This window comes from Bubalus bubalis, chromosome 7 (genome assembly GCF_019923935.1).
Source record: "Bubalus bubalis isolate 160015118507 breed Murrah chromosome 7, NDDB_SH_1, whole genome shotgun sequence".
NCBI lineage: Eukaryota > Metazoa > Chordata > Mammalia > Artiodactyla > Bovidae > Bubalus > Bubalus bubalis.
In genome coordinates, this window is record NC_059163.1 from 29764052 (window position 1) to 29787782 (window position 23731).

Below are 23731 nucleotides of genomic sequence, written 5' to 3' on the forward strand. Positions count from 1 at the left end.
TTGGATGTATTTCTGTAAAATAGTTGTTCTTTTCTTAAAAGATCTCCTCTTACCTGATTTCATGTTCTGGAACGTGAAAGAATGTGCTGTTCTTTCCTAAATGACTCTCTTGAACATAAACATTGTGCAATTGCAACAAATATTTATGAAAAAGCCAGATTTTTTAAAAAATGAGAAGAATTTTGAAGTTCACAAGTATTTGTTCTTTCTTAATAATGAGTATTAAAAAAAGCAACCCCCCCCCAAGAGTTGTGAAAAGAGGTTTGCAACTACACTAAAAGACATCAAAGTGTTTCTCTGCCTTGTGGCAATCACAGCTTAGAGGAGATGAAGTGAGGAAAAAGGAATTTGGCTGCATTCAGAAGTTCAGCCTGTTATCATGATTACTTTTTAATTGCCTTTGAGAGAAGATGTGTCCCCATCTCTGTTGGTGTTTACAGCCTGGGTGAGGCCTCTGGCATGTGATGTCCTCTTAATGTCCACTCTTCACCCCACTCACATCTGTCTTGGAACAGCTGGCCCCTGTCATTTCTGATGAAATTCATTCTCTTACCCTTGGCTCAGGATTTGGAAATGTTGTTGTTGGAGCGGCTTCTTGAGCAAATCTTGAAAATACTTATTTGATTTCATTCTTGTGGCCAGATTGTTGCATACTGAGAATTTATACCTGATAAAGGAAATTGCCTGTGTGACTACCTCTATAGTAGGGCAATCAGCCAATTCGTGGGAGAGAATCCCAGTCTCTGACTTGGGTAATGGAGCATGGGTTTGTAGAGCCAGTCTGGACTTCAGGCCATTTGGTGTCATGGCTTTCAAGATCCCTCCTAACCACCAGAAACAATAGCTTGGGTTGGGAATGGAGAGGGGAGAGGCCCGAGGGCAGCTGGGACACAAGTGACTTCCTTCTTGAACAGCTCTAGCTGGATAGGGATAGTACCAGCAGCTAACTTTACATTTACTGGGATGTTCTTAGATGGACCAAGCCCTTTATGTGGTTTTATCTCTTCTTCCTATTTTACAGGTAACCTGTCTGAGCCTTGTATTTTCATAATTTATTCGCAGGATGCCAAAGAGCACATCAGCTTGAAACCAGCATTCAAATGAAGTGCTTTTTGACTCCAGACTTTTCATATAGAACCGTCATATCCCACTTCCTTCTTTACTTGGGAACTAAAGCCACGTTGGGCTTCCCAGTGGCACTAGTGGTAAAGAACCCACCTGAATGCAGGAAACATAAGAAACACAGATTCGATCCCTGAGTTGGGAAGATCCCCAGGAGAAGGACATGGCAGTCCACTCAAGTATTCTTGCCTTGAGAATCCCATGGATGGAGGAGCCTAGGAGGTTGCAGATCATAGGGTTGCAAAGAGTCAGACATGACTGAAACAACTTAGCACGCAAAGCCACATTGTATCAATCATAAGTATTCCAATATTCTGTGTGCCTGGGGTAGCTTTGGTTTTAATTAGATCAGCTAAAAATTGCTGTGATACATGAGAACCTTATTCTGCAGCCATTCTTGGTCCTAGCACTGTTGATTGTAGGCTTCTTTTCTCTTGCTCTTCTAGGTTGTGGTCTTCGTAATGTGCTGGGGACATCTAGTCTCCTCTGGGAGACATTTATGTAGCATCCTACAACATATTTAGAAGGATACCAAGCTGCCTGTCCTCAGTTGTGAGCGCATGTGGCCAAATGTGTGAAGGCGTTAAGATGATCCCAAAGCCTGGGTCATAGGGTCCTGCTGTGAGAGCCCTCCCCCTAGGAATCCCCATTTCCAAAAATAGATGTTAATTTCTCTTTTCCCCCAAAACTGGTGTACACTGGGGATATTTAAATACATTTAACATCACACTTCTGCCCCCAAAGTGCTTAAAATCTCAGAAAGGACATGACATCGGCATGTAACTTCTCACCCATAGGGATTTATTTTATAACTGTTGTGCAGACAATGTATGACAGAGCTAGGAAGCTTAGACCATAAAGTCTGTACTTTAAGGCAAGTAAGCAGGCAAGTTTTCTTGGAAAAGCTGGGGTTTGAGAAAGGCCGTGAGGCTTGGGTTAGATTTGAATAGATGGATGGAAAGCAACAGACCTTTCAATCCTGAAAGGTCTCTAAAGGCAAGAGTGCAGGAGTCTCTAAAGGCAAGAGTGATTAATCAGTGGTGTATTAAGGTGTAGTGAGCACATTAGCATGTTGCTTTAGGTAATATGGGAGATGATATCAAAAAGAAGTTGGGGGCAGAATGCAGAGAGCCTTAAATGACGACTTAACTTTTTGATTCAGGCTAAATTACCTAACTTTGAGTTTCCGTTTCTTATGTGTGAAGTGAGGGGATTTGATTAGTAGATAGTATCTTAAGCAATTTTCAGATCTGACTTAGAAATAAAGATATCAGTTTTCTAATTAATCTTATCCTGAAATAATGATCAGTTAGTCGAAACTATTCAGGAAAAAATAACAGGGTAATATTAATACCTAACTTTTATTGAGCACTTACTAAGTGCTGGATCCTAATCACTTTGGATTAGGTCATTCAATTCTTACAGCAAGTCTATGAATTAAAGTCTTGCTCTAATTTTTTCAGGTGAGTGATGACATAAAAAGTCTTAGTGTCCAGAGTCACAATTAAACATATTCCTCTGTCCTGCCTGGTCTGAACATGTTGAGAAATAGCAAATCTGAAAACATGGTTAAAAGATCTCTTACAAAAGAGGCCAGGGTGGAGCACAAGGCTCTGCATGGGCAGGCAGTGGGTGAGCTGATAGGACACCTCACTCCATGTGAGTGTGTCAGGACTGCTGGGCTGAGACAGGGCCTGAACCGGGGTAGGGCGGCGTGAAGTGAAAGAGAACAGGGTCCTGATCAGAAAGGACAGGGTCCTTCCTTCCCGGGAAGAATGACGGTGAGGGCATGCTAAGCATCACAGACTGCTTATTTTTCCCAGACTGGCTATTCACATCCATCATGCCTCTTCACTGGGGAGGAGTGAGTTAAGGAGGGCAGAGAGGCCAGGATATTCAGAGAAAAATCCTCCCTTACAGAGAATGGGAGCAGGTGAAAGGCACTGCACCCCTACCTTAAGAAAACATGATGTTTTCTACTTGAGATACCTTAGTTGTAAGAAAGAGGCAAGGATGAGATGGTTTTTCAAGGTCTTGTTTATTTTTGACTGTGTGGTTATAATTCTATGAATATCCAAAGGGATTGCAGAGGAGGGGCTAATTTCCTGCCTCTGGTTCCTCAGTATGAGGGGGCTCTGTGTTTGCATTCCAGGAGATCTGTTTTAATGATTAGATACACTTTTGTTGTTGTTCTTAGTGGCTTAAAATGTAAGTTCAGGATATTGTGAAATGTTTGAATTTATAGGCCAGCAGACACTGTGAGAAATATCCCCCACATTTTCGAGCAGATTCAGGCTATAGAGGTTTATGACAACTTCTGTGGTTTGCTGTCATCGATCACTTGATGATAATTACTGTTTGGGGAAAAGACACATTCTAATTTTTGGTGCTTCTTTAGGCTCAAGTTGCTCTCATTTATTCATTCACAGATATTTATTGGGTGACTTTAGAGTCAGTTTTAGGCACTGGAGACCTGTAGTAAGGAGAGCAGATACAAATTCCTACCCCCTGAAGCTTGGATGCTAGCAAGTATAAAGAAACAAGGGTTTTCATGGTGGCTCAGATGGTAAAGAATCCGCCTGCAATGCAGGAGTCCCTGGGTTGGGAAGATCCCTTGAGAAGGGAATGGCAGCCCACTCCAGTATTCTTGCCTGGAGAATTCCACAGACAGAGAATCCTGGTGGGCTATAGTCCATGAGGTTGCAAAGAGTCGGACATGACTGAGCGACTAAGTATGCACATTAAGAAGTGATCAAACAGACATATATAAAATATATAGTATGTGAGGTGGTGACAACTTTTATGGAGAAAAGTAACATGCAGAAGCAAGATAGTAATAAGACAGTTCCTGGGGTCAGGAAAGACAATGGGAGGGCCAAGTTTAAGTGAAGACCTGAAGGCATGGAGGGCTGAGCCATGCAGTTGTCAGGGGAAGATATTTCGGTGGAGGAAATGGTGAGCACAGTGACCTTGAGATGTGAGAATTCCCAGTGCTGGACCTTTCAAGCCATTTTACTCTGAGCGAAATGAGTTTTGAGGAGAAGGGTGGCGTGATCTTCCATTTGTATCCCTCTGGCTCTGGTTTGAGGACGACTTGTGAAGGAGAGCATGGTGGTTTGGACTAGGGTAGCAGTAGGGGAGGTGATGAGCAGTCATAAGAGTCTGGATGTATTTTGAAGGTAGAGTCAATAAAATTTGTTAAAAGATTTTGTGTGTGGTGTGAGAAGAATTAAGGATGATTTAGTTGAGTTTTTGGTCTTTAGAGTAACTGGGAGGATGGAGTTACCATCTACTGACATGGTGAAGAGGTGCAAGTTTGGGAGTAGGAAGGTTGGAAGTTTACTTTTGGATGTGTTGATGTGCCTAGTGACTATGCACAGGGAGAGGATCCAGGGGCAATTGAATTGATGAGAGAAGAACTTATGTAGGAATCCTGGGCTGGAGATATACAATGGTGAATGCATTGGAATTCATGAGACAGAATGAGTACACCACGTTAGGGAGGGTACATGGAGAAGAGAAGTCTGTGACCAGGTTGTGCAGCACTCCAGTGTGTATCTGTCATTAAAATAGAGGGATGTGAGAAGGGAGAATGAGAAGAGGAGACCACCGAGGAAAAGATGAGAACCAGTAGAGAATGGTGTTTTGGAAGCTAAGGAAAGGGGGTGTTTCTTAGGAAAGAGAAACAGCAAGTAAGAAGATGGAGTCTGGACCATTGGTTTTAGCACTGTGGAGTTACTAGTGACTTTGGCAAGAGCATGATTGGACTGGGTTCAAGAAAGAACAAGATTGGGAAGAGAAGATTTCAAGAAATCTAATACGGTCAATTTTTCGGAAATGTTTTGCTATGAAGTAATAAGAAATTAGCTAGAGATGGATGTGGCATCAAGAAGGTTTTTGTGTGTTTGTTAAAGATGGGAAATATGGCAGCTTATTTATTTGCTGGTGGGGATAGTCTAATGATGGGGGAAATTGATGAGGAAAGAAAAAGAGGACAGTTGCTGAAGCTGTCTGGCAAAGGCAAGAGGGGCTAGGTTGTGTACACGAGTGAAGGCTTTGCTCCTAAGTAAGATCACAGACAGTTCATCCATACTGGGGATAGGAGAGTGGGATGGACCAGGCATGCAGAGATGCCAGTGGGTTGTATCAAAATTCACTGCTTCTGAGTCATGCTTGGGTAATTAGTGACCGCAATGTGGCTTTAGTGTGGCCCTGGCTCTCTGTGCTTATGGAACTTATGGCTCACACCAACCTTTACACGCCTATAACTGTGGCCCTTCGGCCATGCGGGATGACAGTTGTAGAGTTTTGCACTTTATTTTATTTATACTTTTTTGGCTACATCACAGGGATGTGGGATCTTAGTTCTCAGACCAGGGATCAAACTCATGCCCCTTGCATTGGAAGCTCAGACTCTTAACCACTGGACCACCAGGAAGTCCCTAGTTTTGCATTTTAAAATTGCACGGGGGTAATATTTTAATAAGTAGCTAATTTACATTTAAGTTAAAATAGTTAAAACTTACAGAATCCTTTGGATTTAAATTTTAATCTCATTTAAACCTCTCCTATGACTTTAGAACTATTACTAACCTCTAGTTAACAATTGTGGAGAGGGCAATGGCAACCCACTCCAGTACTCTTGCTTGGAAAATCCCATGGACGGAGGAGCCTGGTAGGCTGCAGTCCACAGGGTCGCCAGGAGTCAGACAGGACCGAGCGACTTCACTTTCACTTTCACTTTCATGCATGGGAGAAGGAAATGGCAACCCACTCCAGTTCTTGCCCGGAGAATCCCAGGGATGGGAGAGCTGGGTGGGCTGCTGTCTATGGGGTCGCACAGAATCGGACACGACTGAAGCGATGCCGCAGCCGCCGCCACCGCCGCAGCAGCCTCAGTTAACAATTGAGGAAGCTGACCCTTTAGAAAAAAGAACTTGCTCGAGTTCACGTGTCGACTTGCTGCTTTTTGACACTATAATCTGTTCCTTGACCATACTCTGTATTGCTTTGTGGAAGTATTTGGTGCTGTGAAATGTATCATTTCTGAATGCAGTAAATTAACATTGGTTTGCATATGTGATTGTAGCATGAGATTACCATTGATAACTTTGAGCTTTACCCACCCATCCCTTTATTTTTCTCCCCAAGACCTAGAATTTAAGAGCCTTTTACAAAGTTTTTGAAGTTGCAGTAGAGGAAAAATGGGTTGGTTGGCTGCAGATAGGCCATCATCATTCTTGTTTTCCTTTATAACTCAGGTCTTCAATTAGAAATTGCCAGCAAGATGTTCCCTCTATTCTGAATGAGTGTGATCTTCAGTGTCAAGGTGATCAGAATTGAAAATTTTCTTTGGCTCCTTGTTTGCTATGTGTCAGGCTTTCTAGGTCTGCTTTCTCATTTATAAACTAAGGGTAATAATACTTACCAACTGTGATTGTTGTAAGAATTAGAGAAGGTGTATTCCCCAGGACAAAGCACAGTGCTTGATATTTATTCTGTAATACATGGCAGGTGACTGAGTAGCTCCGTTGTCAGTTTCATTAACTACTGTCCTACGGGGTGGTAGCTTGAGGGAATATTAAATGCATCTTTTTCTTTAATTCCCACCTGGAAAATGACTCATTCAGAGTTTAATTTCAAAATTGTTTCTTATGTGTACATTTTAGGAATGGCTTATTATTTAAAGTTGGAGAAGACAAAGCTCTATACAAACATATCATCTTTATTTTGAATAAAAGTTCAGAACATATTGTCTCACAGTGGAAAAATGGATTCACCCCAGAAAATCTAGGATGTATGGCTTACTGTCAGCATGAAACTCTGGGTATCCTCTTGGGTGTGGAGGAGGCACCTTGCATTTTTCCTAAATTTTCTAGTTGTTCAGTGCTTAATACAGGCATCAGTATATTGTCTAGATTTTGGTTGTGTGAATTTCCTTCAATGGAGATGAGAAATCCATGCATTAAAATGAAATGTTGTTCTTTCTTTCCCTGAAACAGTAAACCGATGGTTAAAGAAAGAGTTACAACTGGAATCATTGGTGCGATGAGATGCTCCTGGGCTGTGGATAGTTAAGTCAGTGGTGTGGATCAGCAGAGACGAAGCAAATGTTCTCCAGTTACCTGCATTACTAACTCATACATAGTAAACACATCCTACTGATAAGAGTCCCTGGACAAAGAGGACAAAGTCTTATATGAGATGATACTGGGAATACTGAAATAAATGGGGAATTACTTATCCTCCAGGAATTAGTTTGGGGTTGGCTGTGTCAGTCCACCTCCAAGAGCCCAGTTCATCCCTTCCTGTGGAAACTTCCCCCTCCATCACCCTGCTTCTGTGACACTTGAGTGCATTCTCTCAAATTTCAAGTTCTTTCTCTCAGCCAGAATTTATGAAAGTCTTCTCATGGATTTGGTTGTAAGGGAGACCAAATCTGTGTGTCTGTGCATACACCAACACCTATGCAGGTCTTTATGATGTAGAGAGACTGTAGAGAGGCAGGAATTGGGTTGCTTCTGCTCCCTGGAAGCAGGCTTCACTTTACTCTGTGATATGACCTTCCTCACTCCTTCTCTGCCTAGTGAATATGTACAGCTGTGTCACTTGCTGTATACACTTGATAAAAACGGGTATTATGTTTGAATGCACTGGTCATTATAAGTGGTGTAATGGTAACAAACATGCCCTCTAGGAATTTCCAGGTTGCAAAATACCTTCATTTGTCTTCCGGTGCTTTACACGTTGTTTGAGTTATTTAAAAAGTAGGAAAATACATGTATACCTGTGGCGGATTCATTTTGATGTTTGGCAAAACTAATACAATTATGTAAAGTTTAAAAATAAAATAAAATTTAAAAAAAAAAAGAAAAAAAAAGTAGGAAAATAATGAAAACAGTGATTGTTGGGGCTTCTCTGGTAGCTCAGCTGGTAAAGAATCCACCTGCAATGCAGGAGATCTGGGTTCGATCCCTGGGTTGGGAAGATCCCCTGGAGAAGGGAAGAGCTACCCACTCCAGTATTCTGGCCTGGAGAATTCCAAGGACTGTATAGTTTGTGGGATCACAAAGAGTTGGACATGACTGAGTGACTTTCACTTTATGGGGATTCCCTGGTGGCTCAGATGGTAGAGTCTGCCTGCAATGTGGAAGACCCTAGTTTGATCCCTGGGTCAGGAAGATACCCTGGAGAAGGAAATGGCAACCCAGTCCAGTGTGGAAAATCACATGGATGGAGGAGCTTGATGGGCTACAGTCCATGGGGTCTCAAAGAGTTGGACACGACTGAGTGACTTCACCTTTCACAGTGATTTTATAAAACACTTTAAGAACATAGGTTGTAGATTCATTTATGTGTCCGATATGCTAATGTATTACATAAAATCATGAAGCTTCCATAGGTGAGGAATCTTTGTGAATCGTATAATTTTTTTCATACCTACTTTGTCATACCTATAGGGTTAGTCTGAGGCTAGAATTATGAAGGTGGAGAACTTTTAAATTCATGCTCTTAGTGTTTCCTTTCCATGTGTTCTTTCTTCATCCTTGTTGCCCTGCTTGTTTCCTTCTGCCTTCAAAATTGTTTCTGTTAAGGAAAAAATGGTTCATTTAATGTGTTGTCTTTCCCAAAGATGTTTGCATTTCAGCAGACACAATACTCTGGATACAATACAGCAGACACAATGCTATAAAGTGGACCCTTAATATTGAATTTGTATTCAAGTGAGGGTCTTTCCCATGTAAGGAGTATAGTGCAGAATAACAGTGCTGTTTGCTCTTGGAAGGCAATGGCACCCCACTCCAGTACTCTTGCCTGGAAAATCCCATGGACGGAGGACCCTGGTAGGCAGCAGTCCATGGGGTCGCTAAGAGTCGGACACGGCTGAGCGACTTCAATTTCACTTTTCACTTTCATGCATTGGAGAAGGAAATGGCAACCCACTCCAGTGTTCTTGCCTGGAGAGTCCCAGGGATGGGGGAGCCTGGTGGGCTGCCGTCTATGGGGTCGCACAGAGTCGGACACGACTGAAGCGACTCAGCAGCGGCAGCAACCAGTACTTGTGTATTCAACTTATAGATGGTTCTTTTTAGTCCATTCTCCTCATTTGCTGAAAATGTTCTGTGATTTATTTCTGTGACACAAACATGATAAAGCAAAGGAAGTGTATGGGCTTTGGAGTGTGATGTGAAGATACAGCTGAGCTTCACAGTTATGTGACCTTGGACACACACCTCCTGAATCTCAGTTTCCTCACCTGTGAAGTATGCTTATTAGGGTTGGTATGGTGGAAAAATATGTATCGACTGCAGCCCCATAAACTACAGTGTATAAATTACAGGCCAGTGGTAGATATAGTACAAAGTACATTGTATTTAATACACAAAACTATTGTGATAAGTATAAATTCTAGGATTCTTATAAGGAAAAAATTAAAGCAATTAGGAAAAATATCTTCTACATAGTAGCAACTTCGTTAAAAGTCTGTAGCAGTTATTAATTATATCAATGATACATTAATTGAGTGTATGTCTTGATTATAAGCAAGCTTGATACAATTTATGGAAAGTTATTTTATTCATATTCTCAAACACATAAATGAGATGAGTATTCACATGTAGTGAAATTTTTTAAAAATTAAAAAAAATGATTAATTTAACACAGTTACCTAAATGTGTTTGAGAAATGATTTGAGTTCTCAAAACTTACTGCTTATGAGACGATTCAAGAATATATTTATTATGCAAGTTGACGTGTGGTCTTGTGAGGTGGGCCCTTGATGCCTGTATTACATCCTCCTGTGTTCTCTTGTTATACAGGATTCTACAGTTCTGTTTTTTCACCCCACAGATTTACCAATAAAGAGACAGAGAGAGTATGAGCTGGTGACTCCTGTCAGCACGAATTTTGAAGGACACTATCTCTCCCATATTCTTTCTGCAAATCACAAAAAGAGGTCAACGAGGGACGTGTCTTCCAACTCTGAACAATTGTTCTTTAACATCACGGCATTTGGAAGAGATTTTCATCTGAGACTAAAGCCCAACACTCAGCTGGTAGCTCCTGGTGCTGTTGTGGAATGGCATGAGGCATCTCTGGTGCCTGGGAATATAACAGACCCCATTAATGATCATCAGCCAGGAAGTACTTCGGAGAGAATCTGGAAAACCGAGCCTTTGCAGACCAACTGTGCCTATGTTGGTGACATCATGGACATTCCGGGAACCTCTGTTGCCATTAGCAACTGTGATGGTCTGGTAAGACTACTTGCCTTTTGTGTCTGTGTGTTTGCAGGTGTTTGGGAGTGCAGCGTGGCTTCAGCATGGTTTGGAAGGTAGAGGTGGAAAGAAAGCCTCATTATTATATTTCAAGTTCAGGAACAGGCATTAGAAAGCATTTCACTGTCAAAGATGTGTGCTTTGGCTTCATTTTGACATGAAGACATTAGTCTAAGAAACCAAAGACAACTACTTTAGCGTTGTTTGCTTATATGTCCACTTGCGTCACATTGGAATTTTATTTCCTTATTTCTTTAAAATCATCCTGACAACTTTTTAAAGAAGCATAGATTCCTTCAAAATGATAGTATTTCCATTCTTATGAGGAAACATTAGGTATTTTATTGAAGAAAATATTTAGAAAGCATTCTTTTGCACACCCCTCAGAATGCTGAAATGGGAAACAGGGTGCTTCTCTGTCAGAATTTGTTCAAATTGCATTAGTGTATGAACCTGAGGTGTAGTTCTCTCTCTGTGGTGGCTTTGCTTCATTTTCTCTTGCTTTTGAATGAAATACCTATATATTGTTCTTCACTTTTGTGGTTGAGGCTAATAGTAACTGACCCTTCTTCACACACTCTGAGGATGTGAAATATTTTTGTCTTGTATCTCCAGATGTTATTTGAGAAGTGTGTCAATGTTTATGCCTCTTCCATTCATAATTGACTCCAAGCCTTTGTTCAAAAAGAGCAACCATTTTTCTTTCTGTGGTTGCCAGGCTGCTGTTTCTTGGGAGTTCACAGCTATTCTTTTTGTTTTGTCTCTCTTCTGGGAGTTCTCAAAACAATCCTCGCATTCCTTCTACCTTGGCTCGTCCCAAACAGTACCTTGAATCTGCTGCTGCTGCGGCTGCTGCTGCTAAGTCACGTTAGTCGTGTCTGACTCTGTGCGACCCCATAGACGGCAGCCCACCAGGCTCCTCTGTCCCTGGGATTCTCCAGGCAAGAACACTGGAGTGGGTTGCCATTTCCTTCTCCAATGCAGGAAAATGAAAAGTGAAAGTGAAGTCGCTCAGTCGTGTCTGACTCTTAGCAACCCCATGGACTGCAGCCTACCAGGCTCCTCCGCCGAGGGATTTTCCAGGCAAGAGTACTGGAGTGGGTCGCCAGTGCCTTCTCTGGAATCTTCTGCTACTGTCCTCTTAATGCATAAGCACAACCCAAAGGAGTTATGATGCCATATTTTTTACTCAAGGCCTGTTGGGTTCATGGTTGCAGGCTTTATCTGGAGGTCTTGTACTGCCTCTAGATATTCTATAGGGCTTTAGAAGCCTGAACAGAAAACTGAAGAGAGCGTGTGTGGCAGGTCTCCTAGTTGGACCCTTTCAGTTTAAGATTCACAGCATCTCATTTGGTGCTAGACCATGCTATGGGGCTTGAAGACACAAGGAATCTCAGAGATTCTTCTCATTCCACACAAATGTTTAATAGATCTGACTTAACTAAATTACTGACTAAAACAATAGAAAGAAAACATCTTCTAGAAGACAAAGTTTAAAATATTCACCAAGAGCTTGATTCAACACTACTAGAGTATAAAAGGAAATAAATTCCATAAAAGGTACTATTTTATAATACTTCTAAGTATATTGGGTATAAAACTTAATTCAATGTTATTTTTAAGTTTTATTGCATAAGAAGATTACGTACTTTTTATCTCCCTGGTTAAGACTGAAGCTTGGGCTAGGAGATTTGAAACTTGAAAATCAGTTTAAGGAAGGCAAAAGGCAAGAAAATTATTTTAATAGTGAGTTTTTAAACCTGACTTAGCAATCAGTGTTTTTCTTACTGTACATGTCAAATGATCTAATCATAGATACAGAAATATAGGGCAATAGTTGTAAGGAAGAGGAAAATAGGTATAAAGTATAAATATACATTAATTATTAGGATTGATTTCTCATTTTTAAGGTATGGTGTTAACTGTTGACGTGTGTACATTGACATGGTGTGTCTATTTGTGTGCGTGTGCACAACTCAACCAGTGTATTTATTTGTTCCATTCTTTGATCCTTTAATTAATTAAAACATATTTCTGAGAAGTCAATTCTGGGCAAGCGCTGTTCCAGGCATTGTGAAATGATGAATGGTCATGATTACCATTCTCATGGAGCTCAAAGAGGTTAAATTTGCCATAGATTTTAAGTGTCAAAATATCTGGTATACATGTATATGTATATATACACACACACGCATGCATACTAAAATTATGTTCAACTTAAAAAAGTTGTGATAAAGGGAAGTATCTTCTGGAGAGATTTTATGAATGGGGACAGAGTTTCTAACCAGGCATACATGGCTCAGGCCTTGAGCTTGATCTTGGAAAAGAGAGGAGTCCAGCCTATAGCAGGCAGTGCTGACTATGCGGGTGTACCTAAACAGAAGGCTTTTTAGAGTTTCCAGCTCATAGCAGCTATGGAGGAAGAATAAGATGACGGCAGGACTAGAAGCTCAGTAATAGAGAGCAGATCAATAGAGTGATGACTACTACTTCATTAAGCTGGGGACAAATTCTTAAAATTGCATTGGATAGAATAAGCATCTTAGCTGAAACGAAGTAGGAAGTAAAACTGATGTGAATGTAAATAAACTTGGCTAATTGGCAGATTGTTAAACCCTTTTTTGTTCCTTTAACTTGCTGTGTTAGGGGATTTAAGTTTGACCTTCTTGATCTTAGGAAGAGAAACAGGGATACTGAGATCACATAGATGCCTGAGGATTAAGCTGATGGGGTAGAAAGCCATTTCCCTGGGAAACTCTGGGATTATAACCACATCTAAGTTGTCTTAGCAGAAAGCAGAGCCCCTCCTGGCCTAAAAATGCCAATGGGACCATCTCTGCTCAGCAAGATGAAGTGAAGTCTCCTGCTATGGAAGAGAAAGCCAGTGAAGCCCTACCTGGATGGGTCTAATGTAGATTATTTGATCTGATTATCTACGTGGGTCTTTTGAAACTCTTAGTCATAGGGAGCAGCCACAGGTATTTATTTTTCACTGAGATTGGGAAGCTCTTACCATGGCCTTTTCCCTGAGTGAAACCCCTTACCTCTTTTTCTCTAATGCTACCTTGCAGCAAGCTATGTATATTTGAAATAGATAGTGGTCTGAGACAGAATTAATTTATATTAAACAGAAGGCTGTGATTTGTGAAAAAAAAAAAAAAAATAACAGTACTGCTCAAAGAGTGTCCATACACCCAGGTCAAGATAAATACTGAAGGTGAGACTACATAAAGAAATTTTATGACACTTTGACATAGTTATTATATTTGTGTTGGCTGCTGCTGCTGCTGCTGCTAAGTCACTTCAGTTGTGTCCGACTCTGTGTGACCCCATAGACAGCAGCCCACCAGGCTCCGACCTAACAGTAAAAAATAAATAAATAAAAAGCTGAGGCTGCTATTTTGTGTCTTTTTTGGTTTTTTCCTAGTAATTAGTTTTTCTTGTATTTTACAAAATTATCAGCCCAAGACCAACTGGGGAGAAAAGAAACAGTTTATTTACCCCAGATAGTTTGAAAAGCAAGTAGTAATACTTAGCTGTTCCTATTCCTCTGAACATCAGAAACTTGACTGAATACTACTTATTCCAGGTAACTATGAAATGATCCAGAGAAGGCATTGGAGAAGGAAATGGCAAACCACTCCAGTGTTTTTGCCTGGAGAATCCGAGGGATGGGGGAGCCTGGTGGGCTGCCATCTATGGGGTCGCACAAAGTCGGACACAACTGAAGCAACTTAGCAGCAGCAGCATGAAGTGAGCACAGGAAAGCTCCCTTAACTTGGACATAATGGAGGAAGACAGAAAATTGCCCTAAGTGACATATGCAGAGCCAAGGTCTAGAATGTGGTATGAAAAAGATGTCTGACTCGTGTCTGACTCTACGACCCCATGGACTGTAGCCCACCAGGCTTTTCTGTCCATGCGGTTCTCCAGGCAGGAATGCTGGAGTGAGTAGCCATTCCTTTCTCCAGGGGATCTTCCCAACCCAGGGATCAAATCTACGTCTCCTGCATTGCAGGCAGATTCTTTACCGCCTGAACCACCAGGGAAGCCCGGACATAGTTGTACATGATATCTAAAATATTATTCTGTGCGTTTCTGAAATCAACATCAAAGTGTTCTGCATGAAGGAATTGACAGTGATTTTCACCCACTGTGGCCAAGAACCATATCTGTTCTGTCTAGGATGACCTTTTTTGAATCTTTGTCAAGATAATCTTTTATGAGTGATAGCTAATTCTTTACTGATTACAGCTTTATGTCTTCTCTTACTGTAAGTGAGAATTGTTATGATATTCAATCATGGAGTTGTCCTTGTTTTCTGACAGCATCCAATTTTTAAAAAGCCCAATTCTCTAGATCCTCCTCCAAATTATCCTGCCAAAGCCTAAATCCTGTTAATAGGTTCTTTCTAAAGCTCTCTTACTGAGATGCTTATGTTTCCCTCTGGTGTGTGTTCTGGCTCCCGGCAACATAATAAACCCAGCTTGTCAACTGCAGATGAGTTCCTAGTGGTCTTTGGCTGGAGGCCATTGACGTGTGTTACCTTTCTGCTTCTGCATCTCTGCAGTGAGAGTCCAGTGGTCAGGAGTCATGGTGATGGCAGGCATTTCACACACTTCTAAGTGGGAAGATGCTTCTGGCTGAGAATTCCAGCTAAAAATAGATTTCTTTATTCCACAGAGCCCTGGCATTTGCCCTGTAACACTATTAAATCTCCCCTGTGAGTAGTGGCGGCTCACAGTCATATTTTGTGGTCTTCAAATTTGCCAAAATAAAGGGTTATTTGGTTAGTAGTCTTTATGTCATGTGTTCATAACATAAGGCAACTGGATTTTTCTAGACTTATGAGAACAATATCCCTTTGTTAATTGCTCTGGATTGTCATCAAAGGAAACTGGTTGAGACTGGAAGAACTGACTGGTGATGGCTATTTTGGATTATCCAACTCAATGATTTCCTTGTGGGCTGACTTTATGATCAAGGCAGCTTATCGAGGACAGAAATTTTCAATGTTTTGCAACATTTGAAATCCTTCCTCCAAATGAAATCACTGTGTGTGCGTGCGTGCTAAATTGTTTCAGTTGTGTCTGACTCTTCACAATGCTGTGGACTATATCCTGCCAGGCTCCTCTGTCCACGGGATTCTCCAGGCAAGAATACTGGAGCGGGTTGCCAGGCCCTTCTCAAATGAAGTCACTAGGGGTTATCTAATAAAATAACATGTAAAATGGATAAATTCAGGAAAGGCCAGTAAAAACATAGGGTTTTTTTTTTTTTTTTTTTCCCTCCTAACTCCTGTTTATCCTGCCTTGTTCTTGAGACCACTCTTAGCCATCCTGAGGCTTCTAATAGGACATCTCCACTATTAGGTTAGGGAGTCTTGGAAGCTTAAAATTTGGGAGCCATAGGCAAAACCTCTTTTCTAAAATATGTGATAGTCACATCTGATTAGTATTGGAGGTAATTTACCCTTTTTAGATTTGGGGCATGGCCAAATGAAGTCTTTGTGGACAACCACAAACTTATAAAGAAAACAGCCTTCAGACTTCCCTGTCTTAAGACTTCTGCTTTGGGATTTGGTCCCTTCAGAAACATGTCCTCTGTATGCCTATTTCACTAAGTCTAACTGCAGAGGCACTTTTTAAAAAGTCTATTTTAAAAAGTATTATGAGCCAGTGTGCCTGGGATTAAGAATATTTGACTAGTGATTATAAATACAGCTCAATCTGGTAAATGAAATGTTTGATACTAAAAATAGATACAAATCCATAGCTATTTATAGTGGGTTTAGAGTTTTCAAGGACTGATCTTTAGATGTTGACATTTGAACGTCTGCTTTTATGAGGAGAACCTGATCTCTAAAAGCCAGTTGCCTCCCACCTTTTTTCCCCCAAGGAACTTGTCTGTGGAAGATGTGTATTTTCCTGATGGGACAGAGGGAGTTTTGTGTCTTAACCAAGTACATGCTGATTTAAGACACTTCAGTAGGTCTGGGGAACAAAGGACTGAAGCCTTGTTTCACTTCCAGCCACTTACACCAGGCTGTTTTTAGCAATACAGAGTTAGAAGATGCTCAAAGCACCTATACCCTTTTATTTCCATAAGTAGAAAGGAAAAACTAGTTATAAGTCCTCTAGTTTAACTAGTTAGGGAGAACCAGTACCGTGATAAGCCTCATTGCTTCTTACCTGAGATTTGGCCCCATAGGAGCTGACAGTATTAATCCTGCCTGTGCTGGATCTGGGCTGTTGGTTACATTTCCTACCCTGCCTTCCTCTCAGATAGGCAGCCTGGTTATGCTTATCTGTGGTGAAGCGGAAAGATTTAGCAAAGTCTTTGATCATTTTCACATTTTGCACTTAATTTGTATAAATCCAGAATTATACACATGTCAAGCCTTTTGCAAAATTTTTGGCTATATTTCTCTTGTGTGATTTTTTTTAAATTTTATTTTATTTTTAAACTTTACATAATTGTATTAGTTTTGCCAAATATCAAAATGAATCCGCCACAGGTATACATGTGTTCCCCATCCTGAACCCTCCTCCCTCCTCCCTCCCCATACCATCCCTCTGGGTAGTCCCAGTGCACCAGCCCCAAGCATCCAGTATCGTGCGTTGAACCTGGACTGGCACGAGTTGCCAGTCTTGTGTGATTTTGAAAATACTTCTTTTTAATAGTTATTTTGTAGCTGATATAAACCATTCATGTTTGTGGGTACCACTTGTTCAACTTATGTTTATTTATTTATATTTTCGACCGCACTGGGTCTTCCTTCCCGCAAGCACGGGCTACTCTCTAGTTGAGATGCTCAGGCTTCCCACTGCAGTGGCCTCTCTTGTTGCAGCTCACAGGTTACAGAGTGCTCGGGCTTCAGTAGCTGTGGTGCATGGCTTTAGTTGCCTCGTGACATGTGGGATCTTCTCAGACCAGGGATCGAACCCGTGTCCCCTGCATTGGCAGGCAGATTCTTAACCACTGAACCACCAGGGAAGCCCCTTCAGGTTATGATTTTATTTACATCAATTTGATTATGATTTATTTCCCATTACTGTCTCTAACTTTGATATAGTACATTTTTAAATTAAGTTTAAGGGTGAGCTAAAAATTGGGGAAAAAAATAAATGTGGTATTTCACATCTTTCTTTGTATAGGAATGGGAAACAAAATAAATAAAAGGGGAGGGAAAGTTGACCTGAGAAGTAATGCTTCCTGTTCTTCTCAGTGCCATGGCAACTAGGACTTCATTATAACTTTAATACAGGTTTTTAAAGATACTCAAGACACTTTAGGAACTGTGAAAATAGTGCTGACCACATCTTTAGTTTCTTCTTCTTCTCGGTAAATTATCACTAAAACAAGAACAAAAGCACAGCAAGATATTGATATGACACCTTTGTGCATAATCAGGCTTTGAAGTCCCAGAGTTCTTGCAAACTAAACCCAGCCTCAAGGTCCTCGACTGCAAAAACTGTTAATCGTGTGGCTGCATCTTTGCTTCTAGGAATACTGATCAAGTTAATAAAGCTTTTGGAAGAGTTAGGATATGTAAAGGGCTAGACTGATTGCTGTGAGCAATACTGAGGTAAGCTGGGCATAAACCTTTGTCTTCCTCCAGGAATACTAGATATAAGATATGCAAAAATAGAACTAAAGTACAAGGCAGGAATGTTTTATATGCTCTAAGACTAGAGTAGATGAAATGTGAGAATCCAGGTGGTGGAAAGATTATTTATACCTGGAAGGATGATAGAAGGCTTCCTGGAGAAAGCAGTATTTGTGATCCCAGACAATTGGAAAGATAACCATGTATGTTAAAGGGACCACTGATGATGGCAGAGGTTGGGATGGGTAAGAGGAAGAGCCTCTGAGGAAAGTAGGATTTGTGATGGCCATAAACATGAAGACAGGATGGGGTAAGAAGATTTCATGAACTTTGTAATATATGTAATGAATACATGGGTGAGCCAAAGTAGTCTTGGTCAGTATTTAGCTGAATGAAGGAGCAAGTGAGGCTTCCCCTGTGGCTCAGTGGTAAAGAATCCACCTGCAGTGCAGGAGACACAGAGGATGTGGGTTCAATCCCTGGGTCAGGAAAAACCCCTGAAGGTGAGCATGGCAACCCACTCCAGTATTCTTGCCTGGAGAATCCCACGGACATAGGAGCTTGGAAGCCTACACTCCTCGGGGCTGCAAAGAGTCAGACACGACCAAAGTGACTGAGTGTGCATGCACGTACAGGAGCAAGTTTAATGCAAGAGGGAGAGAGAGACAAAAGAGGGTAGATCCTAGAGATGTATATATTAAGACCAAATTCAGTAACTGTACTTGATAATGACATGCTTGCATGGATATTCAGGATGAGAGGAGGGCAAGATTCATATTCCTTAATTATGTTGCTTTTCTTTGTAGAAAGTCTTTGCTGAAGTCATGGAGCTTTTTCTCTGGAGTTTAGAGAGATTTTTCTCAGTAGCTTTTTTTTTTTTTTTTTTTCTAGAATTTATTCCCCAAATTTTTTCTAAGAGGGTTAAGAAAGTTGATTTTTAAAAATCTGACTTCTCCCATCATCTGGGTCCTTCAGTCTTTCAAGTTTGGTGAATTAAGTGCCTCATTTAACCTCTTTGTATTGGAGAAGGAAATGGAAAGCCACTCCAGTATTCCTGCCTAGAGAATCCTGTGGACAGAGGAGCCTCCATAGAGTCGCACAGAGTTGGACACAATTATAGCAGCAGCTTGGCTATAATTTCTTCCATCTGAAGTGTTCTTCTCACTTTCTTACTGTGTTGACTGTATGTTCCTATCCCTTACTTCTTTTTTATTCTCAAAGGAGTATTTCTAATGTTGTTTTAGTGATTTTTGCTTCCAGCCTAAAGAGTAATTTGATCAAGTTTACCGAACTTTGAAAAAAACAAGACACACCAAGATAACCCTGTCAATGAATGAATTGATTTCAGTGTTAAATCTCATTTTATGTCATTTATCATATCTACCAAATGTATATGTGTGTGTATAAACATATATATGCATGCATATATGTTTATATACATACAAACATACATATATGCACCCATATATATGAAAAACCATAGAAAAAATCGAGAAAAATCAATGTTTAATTAAATATTTTGATTCAAAGACCAGTGGCAAAATTTGTTGTTAGGTGTTTAGAGTTGGTGCAGAGCTGGAATGGCACTCAGGTCTGTTGACAACAAAACATAACAGTTTTATCACCTGAAGTTACTTAAATATGCTCCTCACAGTGTGGGTGGTTAACAGAGATCATGACATGAATTAGCTTGTAGATTTTTAATACTGTTAGAAACATAGAGAGATTAATCAGAAATACAACTTAAAAGGGCAATTTTATTATTGTCAGTCTACAACAGTGAACTTGAAAAAACTGTTTAGAATAAAAAGCTCAACTATGCTTTTTGTATTATGATTAAGTTTGCAAAGTTAAAAAAAGTGCTGCAGTTACTCAACTCAGCCTGTGACCTAACGTGGAAGATAGTCTTCTATGAAGTGAATACTCTAGTAAAAATCCTGTAACTTTTAGATGACCTTCTCCAACTGATGCAGGGCTCCTTTAGCATCATCTTCTCTGAGGGGTACTCTAATCTGTGCTTTCTTGAAGACTTCTAATGATGAGAAGCTCTCTACTTTCCATCGTATTAATATGTAGCTCTGCCATATAGAAAAATCCCATTGATGGAGGAGCCTGGTAGGCTGCAGTCCATGAAGTTGCTAAGAGTCGGACACGACTAAGCGACTTCACTTTCACTTTTCACTTTCATGCATGGGAGAAGGAAATGGCAACCCACTCCAGTGTTCTTGCCTGGAGAATCCCAGGGACGGTGGAGCCTGGTGGGCTGCCATTTATGGGGTCACACAGAGTCGGACACGACGGAAGCGACTTAGCAGCAGCAGCAGCAGCCATCTAGAAAGTTCTTCCTTAGATTCTACTTAGAAATATAAAGTGAAAATATCTTATTCCATGTATTAGATTCTTTGCAGTTGACACAGGCATACTAAGTGTGATGGACTTCTTGCTATTATTATAAAACTTCAGTTTCTTGCACTTGAACACTCAGTCATTCAGTGCATCACACAGTACACTCCTTCTGCTTTAGGAATAGTTCCCTTTAGTGGTGTGATAGAACCTATACCCTGGCTGGAATGGAGTTAATGAGGCATAGGTCATAATTTTAACATACCTCTCAGGCTTTTCATTTTGGTCAGTATTTTAAATTATGAATCTCAGAGTGAGACATTATGGGAATAGCAATAAAGAGTCCATGGCATTAGATGGTATATACTGCTGTTGTTCAGAGTCTAGTTTTCATATCTTATCTCATATCTCTTTTATTTGTTGATGGTAGTTAATGTGCTGTCTTATATCTGTTTTTGTTTCCAGTCTAAAGTTTTACTTGGGAAAAAAAAAAAAAAAAGCATACACCATTTTCTACAAGTCTATGGAGGCAATTGCGAGGGGTAGAGGTGGAGATAAAGGTGGCATGGTGGGTCCCTAGCTCCAATTGCTAGAAAATGCATTTTTAAACTTAAATGGCATTATCAGAGTAGACTTTTGGGGTCTTCATTGAGTTTTTTGATTAGCTGATAGGACTTTCCAACTCCAATATAAAACAGTTCTGAAAGGCCTACTTCTGTCTGGTGATGTCTCTAAGAGTGGATGCTTGGGTGTCATAAGAACATAGCAGGACCCAGTCTGAGCATGTAAGCCTAAGAGAAAATGCAGAACAGCACTTAGTAAGAGATTCTGTAAATGTTAGCAACCCAAACACAGTGGGAAATGTTTTATTTAGCATTATGTGTAAAACAATATGCATTTAACATAGTGATTAAAATCTTGGAGTAATACTTCCTTTGGGCTTGCAGGATATTTGATCTTGCTTATAGGGTGCCACTATATCATGCTTTCCTGCTTGGCTTCATATAGTCCTTTATTTTTCATTCCTAGCTTTGAGGATAATATTAACTGGCTGCCCAGAGAAAAAAGCAGACCAATCATAGTGATGTGTATCCAGATAAAGTTAAGTCACTGTAAGATCTCTGTTTCTGTTTGGTCAGCTGCATGTCATGGTCACCTTTGGCTTAATCTATGATACCACACCCAGACTTAGCATAATGCTGTAGGAAGTCCCTGAACCTTTTATATTGGTCCTAGATCCTAACCATTAATCTAAAAATTTCAAGGATAGGCCCATTTTTATATGCTATGCTTGGAAAAGTTTTAGAAACATGTTAACCTATGAGGATGTTTTGAAATTTGAACTGTACCCATGAAACTACCTTCTTAATCTTCCCCATACTTAAAAATTAGGGGTTTGAATGACATCAGTGATTGTTTTTGTTCTGCCTGTTCAGTCTAATGTTTTGAAATACTTTGTAAACCAGATAAACTATTTATTAAGTAATTAACAATTTTACATGTTAACTATCAAAAATAAACAAAATTGCTGGTCAAAGTTTCCAATTAGTATGAATTATAGTCTCTTTATACTGACTGATGATCTTTTCCAGGTAAAAGGTTTGATTATTCATAAACCTGTACTGTTTTGTTCAACCTTATAACACAGTGACAGTCATTGCCAGATCTGAATTGTTGCCTCCACTGGTTCCTAGAAGCCCAGAGATCTAAAATTAGGAAACTGTTGACTCGAAGTTTCCAGAGATTCCTTCTAGAACTAATGTTTTGTAACTCTGTAACTAAGTTTGTGGTCTCTTTATCCTTGTGGAGAGTGCATTCCTGGCCAAGGAAGAAATCATTGCTTCCTACTCATCATTTTTCATTTATCATGGTTGGGGCTAGAAATTGCATGTATGAGTGCCACTTTTGAGAAATGGTTACTCTCTAATATGCTTAATTTATTTTAAATCCACGAACTATGAACAAATCCTGTATTCTAGAAGGCTCCAAAGGACCCGGCTTCTACTACCATTTTGGGAGATTAATAGCTTAACTCCTAATGAAATGGAAATAATCAGTGTAGAGAGAAATCTATCTACCTACCTACCTATCTCTTGATCTACATATGTATGTGTATGTATATGTAGAGAGAGAAACATTTATATTTTTATAAAATATTAAGAGCAGAAGAGACTACCTTGGCTGTGTTGTAGGAGGAGTACTGAATTACTCCAGGATAGGAATGTGTGACGGCTCTGTTGATGCAGTCATTTCCCTGGAACAGTTCCTCATAGGTTACATTTGACGTATATGAAATCAAAGTTGAGAGTCATTGTTTTCCCCAAGGGACCTCTAATCTTAGTGTGTATCAGGATCTCCTGAGGGGTTGTTAAAACACAGCTTGCTTATAGCCACCTCAGAGTTTTTGATTTAGTAGGTCTGTAGATGGACCTGACAGTTTGCATTTCTAATACGTTCCCAGTTAGTGCCAGACACCATAACTCAACTGTCTGTTTCTTGTTTGTGTGCAATGACTCTGGATACTGGCTTTTCCCAGCTGACTTGCTTTCTCAAGTAAGGAATTGGAACTTTTTTTTTTTTTGGTCTGTAATACTGTCTTGGCCCTTGTCCACTGCCCAGTTACCATCCCAGCCAGTTTGACTCAGCATCCATCAGTCCCAGATTGAATTAACTATGCACAACTGCAACTTCGTCTCTTGGTCTCCTTGCCCAGAGGCAACTTATACGTTGGAAACCTTGGAACACCATCTTCCCAGGCCAAGTTCTGGCAGAATACAGAAACTTAAAGAAACTGTGAACTTGGACACATACCTTAATGTGTCTGATCCTTATATTTCTTTTTGATTCATGCAAAGATTTCCTGATGGTTGGGGGAGCTTTGAAGTGTATCCTCGTTTTAATTTCTTCAGTAACCAATATTCACTACCAAGTGCTTGCAGTTTTCTAACATCACTTTGCTTTGGAGAACTGGTTGGGCTTGCCTGATAGCCCAGTTGGTAGAGAATCCGCTTGCAGTACAGGAGACCCTGTTCGGTTCCTGGGTTGGAAAGATCCACTGGAGAAGGGATAGGCTTCCCACTCCAGTATTCTTCGGCTTTCCTGTGGCTCAGCTAGTAAAGATTCCACCTGCAACGTGGGAGACCTGGGTTCGATCCCTGGGTTGGGAAGATCCCCTGGAGAAGGGAAAGGCTACCCACTCTAGTACTCTGGCCTAGAGAATTCCATGGACTGTATAGTCCATGAGGTCTCAAAGAGTTGTATACGACTGAGTGACTTTCACTTTTCCCTTTGGTGGTGGGATTGTGCTGTGGGGCAACATGGAGACCTTGAGTTTTCCAGTTGTCCTGAGCTTTAGCAGTCTGGGACCATCACAGTTTTT

The 23731-nt window shown here is 40.5% G+C and overlaps 1 protein-coding gene across 2 annotated transcripts in view; it reads left to right on the forward strand.

The window, feature by feature from the left end:
* ADAMTS3 (ADAM metallopeptidase with thrombospondin type 1 motif 3) overlaps nucleotides 1-23731 on the forward strand; it is a 279711-nt gene that overhangs the window by 12515 nt on the left and 243465 nt on the right. For both annotated transcript variants that reach the window (XM_006045907.4, XM_025289927.3), the window contains exon 3: nucleotides 9973-10379. In XM_006045907.4, coding sequence (XP_006045969.3) covers nucleotides 9973-10379 — 407 coding nt within the window. The remainder of the gene's footprint in view (nucleotides 1-9972; nucleotides 10380-23731) is intronic.